The sequence below is a fragment of the Plectrocnemia conspersa genome, unplaced genomic scaffold, assembly GCF_051122295.1.
Source record: "Plectrocnemia conspersa isolate PC_06_02 unplaced genomic scaffold, ASM5112229v1 ptg000007l, whole genome shotgun sequence".
Classification (NCBI taxonomy): Eukaryota; Metazoa; Arthropoda; class Insecta; order Trichoptera; family Polycentropodidae; genus Plectrocnemia; species Plectrocnemia conspersa.
Window position 1 is genome coordinate 3,717,739 of NW_028277171.1, and position 21,463 is coordinate 3,739,201.

The 21,463-nt window shown below is 29.2% G+C and overlaps 1 protein-coding gene across 2 annotated transcripts in view; it reads right to left on the reverse strand.

Annotated features, from left to right (window-relative positions):
• Positions 1-10,650: 10,650 nt before the first annotated feature.
• Fur2 (furin-like protease 2) overlaps positions 10,651-21,463 on the reverse strand; it is a 92,896-nt gene continuing 82,083 nt past the window's right edge. Inside the window, exons 4-16 of one of the 2 annotated variants that reach the window (XM_088188854.1) lie at positions 19,735-19,894; positions 19,152-19,455; positions 17,521-18,687; positions 17,066-17,253; positions 16,829-16,985; positions 16,614-16,769; positions 16,045-16,160; positions 15,655-15,988; positions 15,451-15,593; positions 15,185-15,380; positions 14,290-14,429; positions 11,805-12,067; positions 10,651-10,887 (exon numbers count right to left, since the gene is read on the reverse strand). In XM_088188854.1, the coding sequence (XP_088044980.1) occupies positions 10,696-10,887; positions 11,805-12,067; positions 14,290-14,429; positions 15,185-15,380; positions 15,451-15,593; positions 15,655-15,988; positions 16,045-16,160; positions 16,614-16,769; positions 16,829-16,985; positions 17,066-17,253; positions 17,521-18,687; positions 19,152-19,455; positions 19,735-19,894 (3,516 nt within the window). In that variant the 3' untranslated portion in view covers positions 10,651-10,695. Of the gene's footprint in view, positions 10,888-11,566; positions 11,718-11,804; positions 12,068-14,289; positions 14,430-15,184; positions 15,381-15,450; positions 15,594-15,654; positions 15,989-16,044; positions 16,161-16,613; positions 16,770-16,828; positions 16,986-17,065; positions 17,254-17,520; positions 18,688-19,151; positions 19,456-19,734; positions 19,895-21,463 lie in introns of those variants that run through there. The other variant, XM_088188855.1, reaches the window with a different exon arrangement.

Sequence of the window (21,463 nt, forward strand, 5' to 3'; positions counted from 1 at the left end):
CATGAATATTTTGCTCAACGTGTGCTTACGTGAACAAATAATCTTCATAAATATCAATTAAAGCAAATATATATGTATTTATATATATTATTAGTAAAAATTGCAGTGACTACAATAATCTTATCTTAGTATTTAAATGAAAAAATATGCAATCTCAAGTTTTCTATTATTATGTTACATGCCTATGATTAATTGCCCATTTTTTTAATAGTAAAGAATGTTTGTAATTTTTTATGTTACCATTATATTATATCATTGTGAATAACGAATAGTATTTTAATTTTAAAAATATATAAAGTCTTTTTTTTATACGAGACTCAATTTCATACATAATTAGTATTAAGGTTTATTTTTTAGAATGTAATTAAGTAATCTTGATAAATTAATTACACTACACATAAAGTGTTATCAGTGTTTGTTCAAGTATTTATTTCCTCAGAAAAAAACATACAAGGCGATGAACTTATTACAATTTTATAGTAATGTTATAATTAAAAAGCAAGTAAAAATATTTCAAGAACATTGATTTTTTAAAAAGGTACTGTAAAAGAAAATAAACTTATAACAATTTAATATTACTGCCAATCTATGAAAAAAAAAATGAATTTGTATCGATTATCTGAATTTTTTAATATTTATTGCAGTGTGAATATAAGTTATTTTTACCACATATAATACATAAATAAAAAAGCAAAGTACTGCACAATTTTTTTGTTAAATAATTGATGTTTTTAATGCTTGTGTTTGTGCTTGAAAATAAAAAAATCGAAAAGTAGGATAATCCTAAAAAATCTACAAAGAGAAAAATGTGAGTACAGAAAATATAAAAAAAAATTGTAAATGTTGGATGCTCACCGCAATTTATTTTTGTTCAAAATAAAATGACTATCTGTATTTTTAAAATACAGATAGTCGAAGATTTTTAAGATACTTTAATTAGACCTATGATAATTTAAACTTCATATACCGAATCTTTTGCAATTAAATAAATGTTTTTTTATTTCAATTTTTTATGCATTTTATCTAATGATTTTTTACCAATTACTTAATTTATTTTAATTTTAAATTATAATGTTTTTAATTTTTATTTTTGAAAAGCCGCATTTTAACTGACGAATTTAGCTAATATATTTAAAAATCTATTTTGGAACATGTTTTATATATATAATATATGATAAAAAATACATCATTTTTCAAATTTCGTTAAATTCTACATAAATTTAAAAAAAAAATATTCTTAAATTTTTATATAGATTTAATTTTGATTTTAAGAAGTTTTTAACATTATTCTATAATATAGTTTTTAACGCTTTTTTATGTATTGAATAGCCGCCATTTTAAAAAATATGGTGGATCATAGTGCGAATTTAGTCTATATATATTTATAAGATATATTTAAAAAATAAGTTTTTTGACGATATCATTAAAACTACCTCACTTATTATGTCATTATAAACTTAAATATGTAAATAAAAAAATTAAAAAATACATTTTCTCCAATTTTAAAATTTTTATTTAAAACGATTTTTTTATTTTCATCCATTTTATAAAATTTTTCAACAATGTTACGATATTTTACGTTTTAAATAGCCACCATTTTAAAAAGATGACTGCAAACTTGGTCAAGATATTTTCATAATATAATTTTAGAATAAGTTTTAATACAATATTAATATTAGTATCGCAGTTATCGTGTCCTTAAAATCCAAAATATGTGAATAAACCAATAATGTAAAAATATTTTTTTTTATTTTCATTTTAAAACGTTATTTAATTATTTATTGGATATGAATATTTAATGTTTTAAAAACCGCCTTTTATGAAAATATACTAATTTTATTTTTTAACGTTTTGCTTTCTTACGTTTAAAACAGACAATTTAGAAACAAAATAATTTTTCTATGGTGTAACAATATTTTTATTTTTTCAAATAGTTCGAAGTGTAAAAACAAGTTAGCGAATCAGGCTGTCGTTTAGCAATAATTCAAACTACTAGAGCGTGTTGTTAACAATCTAACTATTCTTAAGGAATTTCAGTCTTGAGTTCCAGAACGACGTCCTCTTCTGTTGCCTGTTAGAGCTAGAGCGGCTACACTTGTCGACTCGCTAAATGGCTGTCGCCATCCAGATCCTTAATACGCTTGCATTGCATATTTATCGATTTAATGTCATTTATGATATTTTTTCCTTATTTATCATGCATTATTATTTAATCATCCTATGTATTATTTTTTAATATTTCTTACATATTTTAAATTTTTACCATAGTGTAAATTTTAATATAATATAATATTTAATATAAAATATTTTTTAAATATCTAAAATACACATTATGAATCATTCAATCAATCATATTTATTTACAGGAAAACTAATTGTAATTGAAATACGTAACGCATGATAGCAAAACAATGGTTTGTTGATTTATAAAAAGCAGTACAGTGTTACTATAAAATCTGATAGGACTACAATAATATATTATCATTATTAAGCTATCATCTCTGAATATATCTTGTTCCCCTGCAGGTTTAAAAAGTCTTATGTATTTTATTTCGCGATTGCATACCTAAATTCTTGCCCGTTGTGGCCAGGACGTCAGCGATTGAGAACGCTTCTCTTGCGTTTTTATACAGTTTTTAATGAGCTTGCCAAACACAAGGATGTTTTCAGCGATAATTATGAAGAGCTGGTAAAAATATGCATGATGGTGCTAATCAATTTTATGTGTGCGCTATAAATGCATATTTTAAATATTTAATTGTATAATTAATGTTTGTATAATAACCATTACGACCCATTAGAAAAACCTATCATCAAGTCACGAAAGTCTTAAAAGAAAATGTGAAATTGTGAAGTCCTACGCTGTTATCTCTTGTTGCCAGTAAAATATTCTTAAAGTCATATATTTCATTTATTGCTCAAGTAGTTATTAGTACTAATGTGTATTTAATACTATCGTATTTATATTAAATAAACGAGCCAAATAACTAAGAAATTAATTTAAGTTTTCGCATACTTGTTAATTAAAAAATGTTTTCAACTTGGTTTGCATACTTGCGTGTGTCATTTTATATATAATATAAATCTCACAGGACAGAATAAACAAATAGAGTATTATTTATTATTATTACAACAAAGGTATAATATTTTGCAAAGTGAATTCGATGCATTTCTAACAAAAATAATATACAGAAAAGCGAGCGAAGAAACGAAAACGGCAAGGAAATTTCTACCTTTGTCCGGATACTCGGTTGAAAAATGCAAGCACTCGTCTGGTGGAGAGTTCTTGATATTTTTTACTCTAGTATCATCAAGTTTATCTTCAACAAGGTTGCACCACGAGTACCGCCAACAAATATTTAAGAATATGTAGCATTGCATTGTCGGTGTAACACACGGTGGTCCAAGTGTTGCTCATCCATATAACATAAATATATACTTATTAACTTTAAAGTAAATATCTACGTTTAAACATATATCACAATACAATTCCATAAATGATTAATTATAATATATAAGAACAGACTACACAGCTAAATCATATTATGGGGAAATTTAGACCATGCATAGAAATTTGAGCATTAATTGCTTTTTAATTATTAAAAGTATTTAAAAAAAATATGACGTTACATAACTTACTAATAAAATAGATTACTTAATATAAAATAACAAGTAGGACATGCAATGACGTAACTTCCAAATGTTCTTAATATATTTTTCACACATTTTGTAACTAAAAAATGAGCACGAATATATAGAGCGTATTGGAAAATATAAATTAACACTTGCTGTTCAATTTTGAGCAATCTAAATGTGTTTTATTAATAATTTTAAAAACACACAAGACCTAAACAGTAAAGTGGATAATATAATATTAAGTAAATATTTAGCTTAAACTGCTAGCTAAAATATTTTTAATTTAATATAAATATAACAATATAGTGTAAATTATATGACACTATTTCAAATGATATGTACTAATATTTATTTATTTTTTTCTTAACTAATAAAATGTTTATTAAATCACTTAAGACTACGAGATTGTATTGCCTTAATTATTGTATACATATAAAAATTTAAGTACGGACAAGTTTTTAAGTTGTTTGATGCTGCTTTCGTTATATATTCTATACGGGATAATCAGATGTATATATGTTCTTAACATCTTACATTCTCAAATTTGTAAATATATTTAAGTTCTTGAACTAACCTTTACTTATTTAACTATATATAACAGTTTACGAGATATGAACATTAAAACAACTTTTTGCATTGCCACCCTATATATTACATAAAATAATAACGTATAAAGATGTCATACAAACTTTTCCATGACGCTGGGAAAACTTTGGCATATTCATACAAGTTGGTGGAAGTTTGAAATAATCCACACAAGCACAGCGATAAGGTTTGATCTATGCTTAAGGAGTCTTAATACCATTTTCATAATGACTTTACGAAGCCGCATTGTTTTCGCTAATGGGTCCACTATTATGCGAGATTCGTAGCTTTGCATCAGCCGGGTTTGGTGGAACAATGCTCCTGGACCACTTTCAGACAACTAAGCCGATCAACTCGCCAGAAGGTGGTTCATTAAATCAATTAATTGGAAACCCACGCCAGGCGACTTGAATTAAGGTCGGTGCATTGACAATCCCTAATGAACTCCGGAGGTAATGCAGTGTTATTTTTCTTCCTTATCAACTATTATAATGATAAATATGTAATTTAATGTTATTGTTAGGCTTGACTTCTATGTATGTATAAAGTACGTGCTTATGTACATATAAATCTATTCACGTAGAGTAAAACATTTTATATCAGCATTTGCACAAAGCGTTGATGGATTAAGTTAAATAAATGAAAATTACAACATACTATTCAGTGATATTTTATACTAATAAAACAAGATATTTATATTTCTAATATTTAAAAAATAATTACACTACATATTTATATAATAAACTTTGCTAAAATAAACATATTGTAAGACAGTTAAGTCTTATTTTATAGATGTTTACCCAAAATAAAAACTATTACAATAGATCATTTAATAGATATATAATAACAAAAATAAATATATTTAAAAAAATCTGTTTAATTATATTATATTATTTTTTTATTCAAGATTTAAATTATTTTATTTATAAAATACATATAAATTTAGAATTAAATTTATAAAACAAAAATCAGAGGTTTAATAAAAAACCTTACAAGGAAAGGGGTACTCAAAGTTCAACCGTTAAATTAAAAATTTTATTAAAATAAATTAGAGCAGCAGGTAAAAATATTGTATGTTACAAAACTATATTGGTTAATAAATTTATCAATATTCGTAGAAAAACGGATAAACAATCTGTTGAATAAAACTAATGTAATTTTTATAAAATTGTATCGTAAAAGATTTAATTTTAATCATAATTTATAAATTTTGAAGTCTACTGACAAGATTTAATTTTGTTATGAAACAAATTTAGATAGAAAAAATTGCAAAAAAATATTTTAAAAATAAGTTCGCTTCACCTTTTGTCTACGAGCGTGGGATAATTTAAAATATAAATTTTCTTATCGTAGAAACACGTGAAATGACTCACCCGTCCCAATATATTTGCTTGTGTTTCTAATATTAGTCAAATGATTAACAGAAACTGTATAAAATACAAACCATTGTCATCTCTCACAGATTATAAACTTGAAACTGTCAAAATTTTATGAATCAGCTAATTGTATATGTATTTTTTTTTATATTTGCAAAAGTGAAGAATAAATATTTTTTGTTAGTTTTAAATAGATAAAAAATAATAATATTTTATTAAAATAATTTATTTTGTATAATTGATAATAAAACTGCATTAGAATATTTAAAAACAAATCTGTTCATACATATTGCTAGCGGTGCTAACCATCAACCGATAGATAGCGAGCAAGTCTTTAACGATCATAAATCACTGACGGTAAATAATAGACTTGAATGCCGTTTTTTATGTACGACCGTCCCCCGAGTACGCCGTGTGTATTTTTTGCAAATACTTGCGTTTTAATTTTTTGCCAAACGCCAAATGTTTGAGAATGCCGAAACGAAATTCGTTACAAAATTTATATTGTGAAACAATACTTTCGGACCTTTTTTGATACACCGCTTTTACTACCTACTTAATCACTGAATATGTGTTTCGAAATACAATAATAACCAAAGAATTTTGCATTTTTTAAATTATGGGAGATATTGAAAAATCAAATATTATATTGAAATTAAAATAACCAAGTACCCGTAAAAAATAACAGAGTACTTAGTTATTTTTAAGACGTGTGAATATCCAGGTACAGTTTCTTAATTAAAAAGAATTCTTAATCAGCATTTATGAAATTGAGAAAATCGAGACCAAGCCATTATAAATCAAGGTAGAATAGAAAAAAAAATATTATGAGGTATTTAGATTTTTTAAATTTTTACAAGGTATTTTGATTTTATTTGAAACTAAAACACAATATTTGGCTGTTCGGTTGTGTTTTCAGTCAAGAATGAAAAAGTCTCTAATGAACAACAAGGAAGAAGGGGAGCGCAAATTAGACAAATTGTTGTTAAAAATATGTATCTTCTAGGGGATACATATTTTTAATTTAATTTTTAAGCATCATCCTTATTTGGAGCGGTCCAGGCTCGTTTTGGTGTTAACGAGCAGGCATTACGTGCACTCTTTTTGAGTGTTCCCTAAGAAAATTGTATTCGCTGGCACAAAGAACGCGATTTCCCCTCTTTAATTTTCCCGCCCGTCTCTCGCCGAACGAGGTCTGTTTTTGAAACAATTGCTGTGCGAAAATTGGCCTTTAGAAAACTAATTGCCCTCATCCACCGCCGCCGAATTGTTGCGTGCTGGGCACACGTTCGCAGCGAAATAAACTTGGGCTCGTACATAAATTTGTACGCCGACAAACCGGGGCGTATTTCTCCTGAAGCGGAGAGAGGTTAAAGATGGAGTTAATTTCGCACCGCAAATTTGGACGTATTGTTCAACACTTTGGAGTACAAAAGACATTCGAAACGCAAAGTCGTTCGTATAGTTACCGGAGTGAATTTCGACGCCCGCCCAGAAGCGACTTAGTAAATTTAAGGAGCCATCGTTTTAAAATAATCGGATTTAATTCCAACTTATACGTAAAAATAGTAAAAAAAATTCCAGTTAAACTTTACTCATTTCATTCTACAATTCTACTACTTCATAATTGTCTGACATTTTTAAGCTACTATATTTTTTATTACGTGTCCTGAATTTTTGTCTTGTCATGTTTGTTATGTTTATTTTGTTTTTATAAACCATACCTTACCTGTATTCTGTGACGTCATCTGGATTTTTACAGATTTTAGCCGTAGAAATATTTGAATCATCATCTCTTGTTTGGGAAGTAGTTGAGCCTGATTTTTGCGCTATATAAACTGGTTGAAAGTCTTATGGGCTATAATTAGTAGTAATTAATTATTAATTCTAGTGCCTATTGAACCTTTTAAGAGTAAAGATCTTAATTGGTAAGTCAAATTGAAGAGGTAAGTTTAAGTTGTTCTCTATTTTTTTTAGTCATTATAAGAGAAAGGTTTTTTCTAAATGTTCAATATGTTTTTTTATCTTTTTATTTTGTAGTAGTTTTTCTGTGGGCTAAATTTTATTATTTTATTTTATTTTTTTAGAATAAATTAAGACCATCGTGGCCTAACAGGTTACCCCAATGCGCCACAATGGTCGAAAACAAATTTTAAATTTATAAAACAAAAAAAACGTATATAGACATAAATATAACAATACTTAAAAATAATAAACATAACCAAAAATTATAAAATATCAAAATTAAATGATACAAACTAGATCAGCTCCTCGTAGCTAACATTAAACAGGTCACTATGTAATGCCAGCGTATTAAGGAGCCGGATGGCTACAGCTACAGGCGAGTCGGCAAGTGCAAACGTCCTAGCCATCAAAAGAGGACGCGATCGTGATTCTCGAAAATGTTCCGGAACCCAAAATTAGAATTACTCGAGAATAGCTGGATTGTCAACTGCATCTTTTAGTAATTTAAAAAAATGCTTAGCGAAACACAACTTTATGCGAGAGCTCAGCGAATCGTATCCCAACGCTCCTAAAAGAAAGGCGCTGGGATATATGTACGGATAATAACCAAATGTCCTTTTGTAAAGGCATCTTAAATACCGTTTTTGAATTTTTTCTACTAAAAGGGAATATTTGGCTATTCGGGGATTCCAAATTATAGATTCCGATTCAAGAATGCTACGAACTAAGGTGTCATAGAGGATGCAAATAACTGACAGATCAACAAAGTGAAAGGCATTCCTCATAACAAAGCCGAGCATCTTGAAAGATTTATCACAGACGTCGTGTATGTGCAGAGAGAACATCCATTTGCTCACAAAAGTGATTCCGAGATCTTTAGTGGAAGTTTCTCTAGTCAAAATGTTACCACCGAGATGGTAGAAATAAGTCGATGGCGAATGGGATCGAGAAAATGAAACAGTATGGCACTTTTCGACACTAAAAGGCAGACGAATAACGGAAGTCGATCTCCATAGAGAGTCTAAATCACTTTGTAGAGAGAAGGAGTCCACAATATAATTTTAAATCATCTGCGTACAGAAGAAAACTTGAATTTGTAATTGCTGTATTTATGTCATTAATAAATAATACAAAAAACAAAGGGCCCAGATTGGATCCTTGAGGAACACCCTTCGGGGGTCCAATGTTAGATATAGAAAAAACTTACGACACATTATGTCATGACGGTTTGAATCATACCCTATATAAATAAAAAAAAACAATAAAGGGATGCAATAATATATTCTTTTTACTCAAAATTACGGTTAATAAGTGGTTTAAAAAAAATTAAAGAAATTTAAACATCATGTTTTAAAATTAAATAACTATTTTTTTTTTGTTTTAATATTTATTTCAAGTATGTTTTTTTGTTATGGATTTGTATTTGATTAATCTTTTTTTAAAGCATTTATAGAGGTTAATCAAAGTATATATTTATTAAAATTAAGATAATTTCTAATGTGATTACATTATGCAACTTTATAGTGATACAAAGTTGAAGTTTTTTATTCAACCGCTTTGTTGTCTTCTTTCAAGCTTATTACCAGTGATGTGTATCTTACATAAAGTAATGTGTAACTTATATACTTAATGTTATTATTATTATTATTATAATAATAATTAAATAAGTAATACATTGCATGCTATATTTTATTTGCATGCTATTCAATTAATTTATGTTATATAAATAAAACAAGAACAACATGAAAAAGTATTTTTTATTATTTTTTTCGTACGTTTAAATTACACAAATATCTGTTTGAATTTTCCACAAAGTTTTTTAATATAGTTTTTTTTTATTATTCAATATTATTATATTATATTTTTATCATACAATGATCGAACGTCTCTTATTCGCGTATTTCACGTAGTACATAATGGCGTTGGTCGAAAAATTTAAGTTATATATCACGTACAAAAAATTCATTATCCAACGTTACAACACATACTATATACTTAAAACATAAAACAAATATTCATAACGAAAATACAGTAAGCCAATTTGTTCTTGTTTTTAATGATCATATATTATATAATATAAAAATTTATAATACACACACTTCACTTATACAGAGTGAATTCATTATTTACAAATGTAAGTGTAATTCACACCTATCAAAAGTAATTGGCATAAGAGACATTGGGACATATACATACAAACGAAAAAACATGGCTGTTCATATGACATTAAAATATACAGGTAAGTTTATGCACATTGTATTATATAATTGTGCACAGGCACTTTTAAATATGTTTATACATGTATACATATATCTTAAATAGATATACACATATGTTTTTTTTTGTAAACACAAACCAAAGAACAACAAATAATCGATTATTCGACTTTATAGAGTTTGGATATCGGTCGAATTTTATATAAAGCTTCGTGTAACGAATATTAGTTGTTATTTTTTTTTATAAATACAATGGACACATAATTTAATTACGGTTATATCCTATATGTGGCAAATATGTCTATTTATTTACATTTTCTTTTCAATGTTATACTATGTGATTACATGGTTAATCTGAGTGTCTAATATAGTCCATATTTAAAAGGTATTTACAAAAAAATAATAAAAATACTATTTATTAACATTTTTTTTTGTTGACTTTGAGATTCTATATTTGTTCGAACAAATATGCTTTAGTTGGGATAAAAAAGCATATTTACAAAATTAATTTTTTTTCAGGAAAATAATATGTATTAAAATATATATATATATATATGTATATATATATATATATATATATATATATATATATATATATATATATATATATATATATATATATATATATATATATATATATATATATATATATATATATATATATATATATATATATATATATATATATATATATATATATATTTATATATATATATATATATATATATATATATATATATATATATATATATATATATATATATATATATTAAATCAGTTATATTAATATATAACCTACCTATCCGCAAGGAATGTATAAAACCCTCCGTATATCCAATCGTATATTTCATTTACAAAAAGAAAAACAATGTATTGGTTCAATAATTATATTTCGCTAGCTAAACTTTACACTAAGCGCTATGTCCTAGTGACAAGCCTTGAGTCTTCACCGTCATCGCTGAAACCATCGACTTCTTGTTCTCCAGAATCTTCTGTAGAAACTGCTAATCTGCTGGTCTTCAGCGCCAAAGTCCCTTTGCCGTCTTCTTGTGAAGACAGAGGAGCGTAATTAACCCCTCTTGTCCCCGCATTTGATGGATAAGATCGCTTCTATAATATTCAGTTTTATTAAAAACAAGAATTTTACTAATTTCAGGATTATTTTTATCTTGTACGTATTTTTACGACGTTAAGCATCCTTTGAATAATGATCTTATGCATAGAAGATAGCATCAACTAACACACGTTTTGCGTTTCTGTTTCATAATTGCGATTAAAAGTCATATAGGCATAAAATCAGCCACAGATTGTGAAAAAACATAGTAAGCACAATTTTGGCAAGGGAGAGCAAAATATTACTATTGTAATACTTTGGATAAATTTAATAAGATTTTGAAAGAAATGGTATAGTAAATTGAGTCTGAAATACCAGGAAATATTTTTAAAGATTTTTAGGGGGTAGCCAAAAGATTAACTGAAAGCTCTATTATAAATTGTAGCATATACATATTTTTTTAGACAATGATTAAAATGTAACATAATCAAAATAATTCAAGGCATTGTTTTTCATAAAATAATACTAGTTCTAAATAATAAAAAATATAAAAAATATATAAATGCCAATTTAAATTAATAAAGTAGCATGTTGAAAATTACTATTTTGTATTATTAAAAAAAATCTCTAATTTCAAATCTTCAGATACAAAAAGTGCCTAGAATATCTGATTATGTTACCGTATGATATTTTATATTGTATTTTATCAAGTATGTAATAAAAAAAACTTGAAACCACTTGCAATCAACGTTTTATTGTGATTTTTATATTTTTCTATCAACATTTTCTATTTACAATATAGGTATAACTTTATTAAGGATACCGCCGAGCTTCTTTAAAAATATGTTGCACTATTGTGTTGATATTAAGAGCAAACATTGTTTACCTGCAAAGGAGTTTAATAGCATTAAACGGAATAACTTATTACTATATTTATTTTAATCTATACATGTGTATATTCTCTAACACTCACCTGCAAGACGAGGAATATTATAGCAAAAGCCATCACGATGCATAAGCACGCTGCGATGGCTAGAGCTACCATCGTTGTAAACGAAGTGTAAATAAGACCATGGTTTAAGGGTTTGTATTCATGGGTTCTATCGTGAATTCCAGAGCCTGGCCAAGACTCTTCCAGGGGAGATATACCAGCTCCCAACTGTTGATAGGCTTCAGCTCTTTCGGCAGAGATCGCTATGCGTCTTTTTCCAGCTGGAGATGAATTTTGACAACCACCTTTAAAACAAAATTAAAACAAAACATTGAACTCATATAAAAAAGTATGTGCTCCACTAAACATAAGATCGCCCATATTTTATATTTTTAAAATTTATTATGAGATCCATATTACAATAAAAATGCTACTCGATGTTAAGAAGGACTTGCAAAGTTTTATTAAATCAGGTAATATTAATATTATGTATATAAATTATCATAAACAAAGCCAAAATTATACATTTTTTAATAAATATATTCTATTGGTGAATAAATATAATATTTATTTAATTTTTATTTTAGCCATATACAATAGTTAATTTTATTTGACGCTTTAGATTATATTTATTTAAGGTGAAATATATCAATTATATGTAATTATTATGTATACAATTAATAAAAATATTATTATTATTGTTTGAACAAATTATTGTTTAATTATTCTAAAGCAGAGTTTAACCTTTAAATTGTTTTTTTTTTTTTTTTTACTATGGAATTGTTTCTCAAATTATAAATTTAATTGAAATTGAGTTCTATAAAGTTCTATATATATATCCATTCAATCTTTGTAAATTAATACATAAGTATTAATTTACAAAGATTGAATGGGTTCACATACTTAATAAATATGTGAACAAATTTAATCAATAAGATAAACACAACTCTAATTGAAATTTTATGAATAATAAATTTTTTAAATAAAAAATACTTTTGTAAATAAAAAAAATATAAATTTTATTATTTTAAATAAAACTCAGCAATAAATTTATTTAGTAATTTAAGTGTATTTGAATCTATAGTGAAAATGCAGATGTATATTTTCTAAACTAAAAAATCAACTAATTTATTGATACTATTATTAATTTTAGTTAATATAAAAACACAACATTTTTAGGAAAAAATACCTAAAAATTAAAAGTAAGTTTAATTATTCTCACCTTTCTTGCAAAAATTATGATATTTTCCTATTATTTACCAACAAATAACAATTAAATAGATAACGCATCAAATGTTTTTTTTGTCTTATTCAACTTTTAGGACTAAATTTATATAAATATTTATTAATGGCTTTCTAGCACTTTACATAGAATATTGATTATTATGTTTATTTCAGAAAAAACATATTAAAATATAATATTGTTATTAAAAATAAGCATGATCAACAAATTCTTTTTTTAAAATGTCTTCAAAGGAATTTAATAATTTTATAAATACCACCGCAAAAATTTACATATAAATTAGATTTCAAGATTCACTTGTAGCAGTGATAACTAGCTAACGATATACCAGTGACTAATATATAAAATACTCACGTTCGAATCATGTAATACCTATTTTGCTTTTAAAATTTTATCAATGCCTAGGAGTTAGTATTCTAAGATTTTTTAATTCTACAGATGATTATTGTAATACATAATTAAAATTGTGCATATATAATGAGACCAATTAACACGTTGCTTTGTAAAGAAGAAGTAGTGGATAACCTTGTTTAAAGGTTTTAATTTGTATAATATTATTTCTAGGACAATCCGCAAAAATAAAATTGTAACGGGTTTCCTAAATGGAGGGAAAAAACACCTTAGTGACTTAAGAAGTTAATTATAATACTAAGTTTTTTTTATTTTCTGTTTATATTATATATTATATATATGTTAAGTTGAAGTTTATTTGATGTAAAAATCAGCTATTAAGCTAAATAAATAAATTAATATAATCAATAAAATATATTTGATCTACAAAGAGTACATATTACTATTGTATATATGTTGTAATCAATAATAAAAAAAGTATATACATATATATATTTTCAATATATTTGAAAATAATTGTTTTTCTATAAAAAAAATTTAAAAATAATGCTTGTCAACGGGACAAGTTTTAAAATACACAATACATTATATATAAAAAAAATAAAGCTCAATAAAAAATGATTATGTTACAAAATAATTTAAAAAAGCTTTAATCCTCCGACCTAAAAAATGTTAATACACAAAGGTAAATTTAAACCAATAATAGTATTAATAGGTGCTAAGAATATTATATGCAGACTCAAAAAAAAGATTGTAGTCGAGTTCAAAAAATACATTTTCAGGGTTACAAAATAAGGAATATTCTTAAATTAATTTAAATAAAAATATTAGCCCGACCCATGCGTTCACCCTTATTTTCGAACTTTGTCGTTTATTAACTCGATGTGTTGAATTAGCACTATTAAATTTGATAAAAATAAAATATATATTTACCAGTATCTTTGTCGCATTTACAGCAGTCAGTCGGCGACGGTACAGGAGGCATATTTCCTATGTTCGACGTCGAAATTGTCGAGTTATCTGGTGGCGGAGGTGCATTTTCAGCGCAGCACGGCACACACTGGTTGTTTAACCTGATTGACATAACACAGGACTAATTAATGAGTTTGTACTAGGATTTAACCAAACAACGAAGCAGTCCATAAATAACGAGGCATTGCCTATGCAGGAATTTCAATTGTCTACAATCGGACTGAATGGGAACGGCAAACGGCAGACAATGGGCACTAATTAGCCGTTCGTGCTCGTTGCGGGGAAAGATAGCAATATCTAAAATTTAGAAAGTTTAGGGTAAGCAATTTGGTTGCTAAATATACTTTACAAAAAAATTAAATAAGAATAAGAATACTTTAATACTTTGTGTGGCGACTATCCGGCTATATATAAATTATTTTGCATTGATCGTGAAAAATTCATTCGTTACTTGCATATACGTGTTAAAAGTGCAATAAACAAATTGGCTAGCCTTGACGACTTATCGGTAAGTACTAAGCGACGGCGCCGACACAAATTAAATTAGTTGGTTTAAGAGAATAGTTAAACAATAAGTTCATAATTAATACATGTCGATGTAATAAAATATTATAAAATTATTGGTTAAAAAAAATCTCACAAAAATAAGTGTTAGAATAACGTCCCTTGATATAACTTTACAATAAACAAAAGTAGGAAGTGCTATTTACTAGCTATTGATTACATAGCTGCTATAGAAATAGAGAAAATAATTTTGGGTTTTAGACAATTTTTAGAAGAAGCATAACTGTATGCAGTATGTGTCGATATTAAAAACATATACAGGTAATTTTTAGCTACTATACTTTTTTCATACCTGTCGAGCCTCAATGGATACGTGCAGGCTACGCAGCTAAAGGCACCTGGACCAGAGCACGATCTGCACGACTCGTGACACGTGCGACATAGTTGAGTGGGTGGGTCATAGTACTGAGATCCCAGACATTCCATGCAAAGACCTCCGTCTAGCATGAAATGAGGAGGGCAAGACGTGCATTTCAAGGGTCCTTCGCCTTTAAATAAATAGATAATTAAACACGTCACTTTAATATTATATATCTATTCAAAAATATAACTCGTTACCATGGCAATTTCTACAATAGTGATGACACTTTTGACAGCCATAATCAGATTTAAAGAAACCCTCTGGACACTCTGGGTGGCACTCTCCTGCCGCTAGTTGCCAACCGGCTGGACAACTGACGCATTGGTCTCGGCGAGGACCGCTAGCGAAAAAATAAAAATTAGATTGGTATACTTATAGGATTAGTGTTTTAACAATATTACCTGCACGTCTGACAGCTTAAATAGCACTTTGAGCATAGGCCTCTGTCACTATAGTAACCGGGCGCACAGCTGGCTCTGCATTCACCGCTTTGGAGTCTCAATCCAGGAGCGCAGGCGGTGCAGTTCAGTCTTGAAACGCAGGCAGTGCACGTGTGGAGGCAAAGTGCACACCTGCCCGCTTCTTGGTAAGATCCGAGACCACAGACGGCAACACAACCGCCGTCTTGGAGTAGCAAAGGAGGAGCGCATGTGAGGCAGGATTTTTCAGTACCACCCTGACAGGTCTCGCAAGTAGAGTGACAGCTGCGACAGTGTCCGTCCGAGTAGTATTCAGCTAAAAATTGATTATTTTATTTAAATGAAATTAAAGATGCATCTAGAATAACTAACCTTGATCACAGTGATTGCTTCCTTCTGGTACACATTTTCCTTTTTTATTGAGAGTCCATTGATTTTCGCAGGTAAGGCACAGTGCGCTATTACAAGTAGCACATCCGACAGGGCACCTAAATATCATACAAATATATAATTAGTAAATACACGAAGCAATTTATTTTTATTTTTATAAATGCTGCTGTTGTAGCAATGCTCAATAGTGCCAAAGCCTGATGCGTGTACCGCTACACGCCTGAGAACTTGCGCTATTCGTGCGCCATGTAAATAGATGCCCAAATTTAAACGTTGGAAGCTTTACATAGACTTTACTTAGACTGAAATTGTAAAACGTTTTAAGTTTGCTCTCTTAAATTGTAACATTTAACGTTCTTATATTGTACCTTATGACAAAATTGTGAACATACAAATGGTTATATACCACTACCATGTATTGTATTTAATGAAATATAAAACAGTAAAATTTTGCGATTTACAAAAAAAAAACATGCATCTCTTGGCTAAACACTAAAGAGCACCTATTTACCGAATCATAATTGGTATGAATTATAGTAACAAATACTTACTGTAAACATTCTCTTCTCTTCTTATCGGCATAATATCCATCAGGACAGGTAGAAAGGCATCGGCCGTCTAATGAGTATTTTCCTGGTTTACAAGAAATACACTGACTCTCCGAAGACCCATTACATGTCTCGCAAGAAGAATGGCATGTAGCGCAACTATAAATATGAAACAGTTAATTATGAACTAAGTTAAATTATTATTTAAAAAAACTCACTTATAATCTTCAGTTTCATATGTAAATTGCGGACAAGCAGCGTAGCATTTGCTCTCGTGCATGACTAGATGATGATCGCACGAAGTGCAAAGGTCTGGACGATCTTGACACGAACCGCAATTAGCAGAGCATGGCACACATGTGTTTTGTTCTAGATCTAAGTTAACATTAAATAGACCTTATTTTATTTAAAGACATTGGAATTGTATGTTTTTTTGTAAGGATTCGTGTACTTACTTTCATAGTATCCATCTGGACACTGCTGAAGACAAACTGCTAAGTCGGTTACTCTTAGATGAGCAGGAGCACAAGCTAAGCACGAGTCTTGTCCAGCTCCTGCGCAGGTCTCACAGGATTCATGACATGGCCAACATACTCCTCCTTGGTTGGGAAAGCTCCTGGGAGGACACCTGCTCACGCACGTGCTGAAAACAATGAAGTTTGTTGCAATCAAATGTTTGGTATAACCGGTCCTAATCTATAAAGTAGTTAAAATTAAATCCATTTTTTTATTTTAATCTAATAGGTAGATTGAATAAAATAAATAAAATTATTTATTCCTATTAAAATGTATTTATTTTTATTTAATATTATATTATATATTTTTTTTTATTATTAGATTAAAATTTTGTATCTGTATTATAAACGGTTATTCAAGCTATGTATATGTAAATTTTATTAAGATAACTTACTTGTCTAATCTATAATGTTTGCAGGCAACACACTGCGTAGGTCCCTTGCCATAGCATCCTTGCTGATCACATTCGGGATCGCAGCTGTGCAACACCCGCTTGTTATTGGCGTCGGCCATTACATTTTCTCTCTGAGCCGTAGGTATATTGTGTGTGCCGTCCAGCGAAGTCACAACTTTGTCCACCTCGGAGCCGGCGGCCGTATAAATGTTAGGGTAGTTTTGAAAGTTATAATCCACGTTGTAATACTGGCCGTCGACAGGTCCCGAGGGCTGATGCAAGCCTCCGTCCGACGCCGTGGGAAAGGCGAACGGAATGCTCGAATGTATTCCGTTGACGTTAGTACTCTGAGAATTCAATCTGATCGGATTCGTTGAGGTTCCGTAGAATATCAGCTGCCATTTCTTCAAAATACCCGCTTGATTCACGTGCCTATTGCCAGCGTTAAACACTTGCAGCCTCCATCTACCCTCAGCTTTTTCGCCCCAAAAGTGGACGCTCAAGAATGGCCAGTCGTCGAAGTTAGAGCTTACTACGTCTCTAGGCCGTTCGAAGAGCAACGTGGAAGTCGTTCCCATGGGTGACGTGAGTAAAATCTTCAGATTTCCCCTGGGGAAGAATCTTAACGAGATTTTGCACTGAACATGCTCCAAGAAGCGTACCTCGTTCAGTGTGCCACTGCATCCGTTTACGTCCATATGCACGGACACGGTGAATCCATAAGTCGCCTCGATCTGCTTGTCTTCGTTTATTTCCTGAGATTTACAAATATGCTGCGCTGGAACTGTGGACCATTGTTCCGCGAGACTCACCATAGCACCTGCGTCCATCAGACCGTAGCCGAATTTATGACTAACTTTTCTTTTGATTCCATTTGTGATCCATCCTCCTTCTTTTTCCAAAGGTGCCGATCGAGAAGTCATGACGACTAGATATTGCATGTCTCTCCAGGTAAGAGCTGGATTAGATTCGAGTGCCAAAGCACAGATTCCAGCTGCCAATGGAGCCGAAGCTGATGTACCCGTATGCTCTACAGTGCAGATATGATCAGGTCGTAATCTGCCATCCATATCGACAGTTGCCACACTTTTGTCATGGCCGGGAGTGCCAGAACTATAAGTGGAGGCGAGTGTAGAAGAGCATTCTTCCAAATACCAAGGTTTGTATCTAAAACAATAGCACATCAATAAAATCTATATTCTTAAAATAAGGCACAATCTAAGATTGTATATTTATATCCAAAAGTTGCTGATAAACAAGTTTAGTTTTAGATATCTATACAATAAATCATAGTTTGTCTGAATTGAAATGATATTTTTACTTTTCTATTAATATTATTAAAGAAATACTTTTGTCTAATAAAAAGTGAAATCTGTACTTTTTGGCGTACAATTCTGTGAGCTTATGCTTGATCTGATTTACCTGAAGTGTTGTGAGAATTGTAAAGTGACTAATGACTAATAAAAAAATAGTTGTTTATGGAGATGAACATTTTAATAATCGTTTTCACAAATTTAAGATAAAACATAAACTAAGGTCTTAATATTATGGAGTGGACAGTCAAATTACAAGACTTCTACTATTCTGACTTTTTTATTAGTAATTTTTTTAATATTCAACAATGTACTCACCCTCCTTGAGTGGCACTGGAAATCGATAGTGTGAAAATGCTGTTGGTGTATCCGTCACAGTTACAGCTGTCCGTGTGTCTGCCACCATTACCTGAGGCCCAAACGAATATGGAGCCCTTGCCGCGTCTTCCACTTGTTACGCCATAAATAAACGCCCTTCTCGCCAGGGGGCCGGGGCCGTCGACGGTTTTTCCGTCGTCTTCGGGACCCCAAGAGGCGCTATAAATATCTATGTGATCCGGGTTCAGACCCAAAGCCCTGGCCTCGACGGCATCATTTACAACGCCGTCCAACATGCGAACTCCTATAAATCGAAAAACAAAATGAAAACTTAGTAGGGACACATGCGCGGATTTAAATCAGCGTCGTAAATTCATTTAAAAGGGAGTAATTAAAATAAATATAATATAGTAAATAGTAATAGGTAACAATATAATTAAAGTGGGATAAGTACAAAAGTATTTTAAGGTACTAATAAAAGTGCCTGTATCAAATATAGAGGACACGATCAAGTCCAGATAGATGACCCATTAATATAGTTTGTGAACCATAGTATAAAAATTATATAAAATTCAGTATTTACCTCCGATACTGGCGTTATAAGCAACTCCAATGCCACAATATGCATTGAAGGCAACAGCTGCCACTTCTCCAGCACATCTTGTTCCATGTTTGTTATCACCATTGTCTTGCGGCATTGGATCTTCATCGTTACCGTTGATATCAGTCGAAGCTAAAGGGTCCTGAAACAAAAAAAATGTTTGTAAGTAAATTAATAAATAGTCAGAAATGTATGTTTATATAATCACTTAACATGTAAAACATAATTTAGTTTATTAAATTACATAATAAATATATACATATTATCAGATCCCATACTTTAGGTTAAGTCCAGTACTGTCGCAAAAAATGTATATTGCTTTCAGATAGCTACTTCTTATTATCACAAAATATGTATTATGTACTTTTATTAATTGTGAATTATGTTATGGTAAAACTGAAATCAATATCGTTTTTTTGTTGTGCTTTGGCCGTATTATGATATATCTGTATTGGTGCACATCTTGACTTAAATATAATTGAGACCCAAAATTTACGTTGACTTTTTACCAAGTGCATAATTTATACGAAATTGTATGTTATATGAATTTATTAAAAAAAAATCAGCAACTACAGCCACAATTTTTTTTTGTAAAGTGTATGTGATTTATTAGATATCCGTAAATGTTAAACTAACCATTATCTGACCGAGAGACTTAACCAGTTTAATTCAACAGTGCATAGTCACATTCTAAAGATTGGAGATGCTTTGAAGTAAGTATGTGTTCCACATGAATTGGGAAAGAAAATGCGTATTCGCATACACCAAGAGCTTCTGAGTCGCTTTTATTTATCATTTTATAGCCGAAGATGAAAAATAATTGTTGTATGACAACAATCGTTGATAGTAGTTATTAAAAGTCGAGTAGCAAAGTCTAGCTCAAAGCTTAGGCTCACTGAAAAAAGTTATTTTGTGTGTATGGTAGGATTGCAAAGGGATTGTGTATTACGAAAACATTGCCAAAGAATAACAACAAGGTTATATTGTAAGCACAAGGAAGTAAAAGAAAGCTTTCACTTTTCATGACTTGACAATGCGTGTTAACTTGTGGTGAAATTAACTTTTGATAATATTAAGAAAGATTTTTTCTCATTCATCTAATTCTTTAGAGTTTGCCAATTATTTCAATCGATGCGATATTTCCACGACGGAAATAATATCAAAATACAGACGATGTAAAAAGAGGGCTATCAAAATATTTTAAATTTAAGCTCCGAAAATTAAAAAAAATACTGAGATTGCGTAGAAAAATAAATCTATAGAAAAAAATATTTTTTAAATTATTAAAATTAAAGCAAATATTTTAAAGTGATTTTTTGATACATTAAAAAGACATGTTCTGTTGTAGCAAAATACAACGTTTGCCTAACGAAATAATTTTTGTAATAAAATATAAAAAAATCTTACATATACATAAGTGTATATTAACATATCCTTATTAGCTGTATATGAAATGAAAAATATTATGTATAAAAACTTGAGGAAAATTTTCTGTTTATTCATTTATATATACTATGTATATACAATATGTATATAAAAAATATTTTTTTTGTAAGCATTTTTTAAATTAGATTTTTTTATAATTAATACATTTTATAAAAAGCAAACTATTATATATACTATAGTTATCTGCAAAATAATATTCACTTATATATTACGCGTACAATACAGAAAGTCTCGAATAATTTTATTTAAGTAAAAATTAAACAAC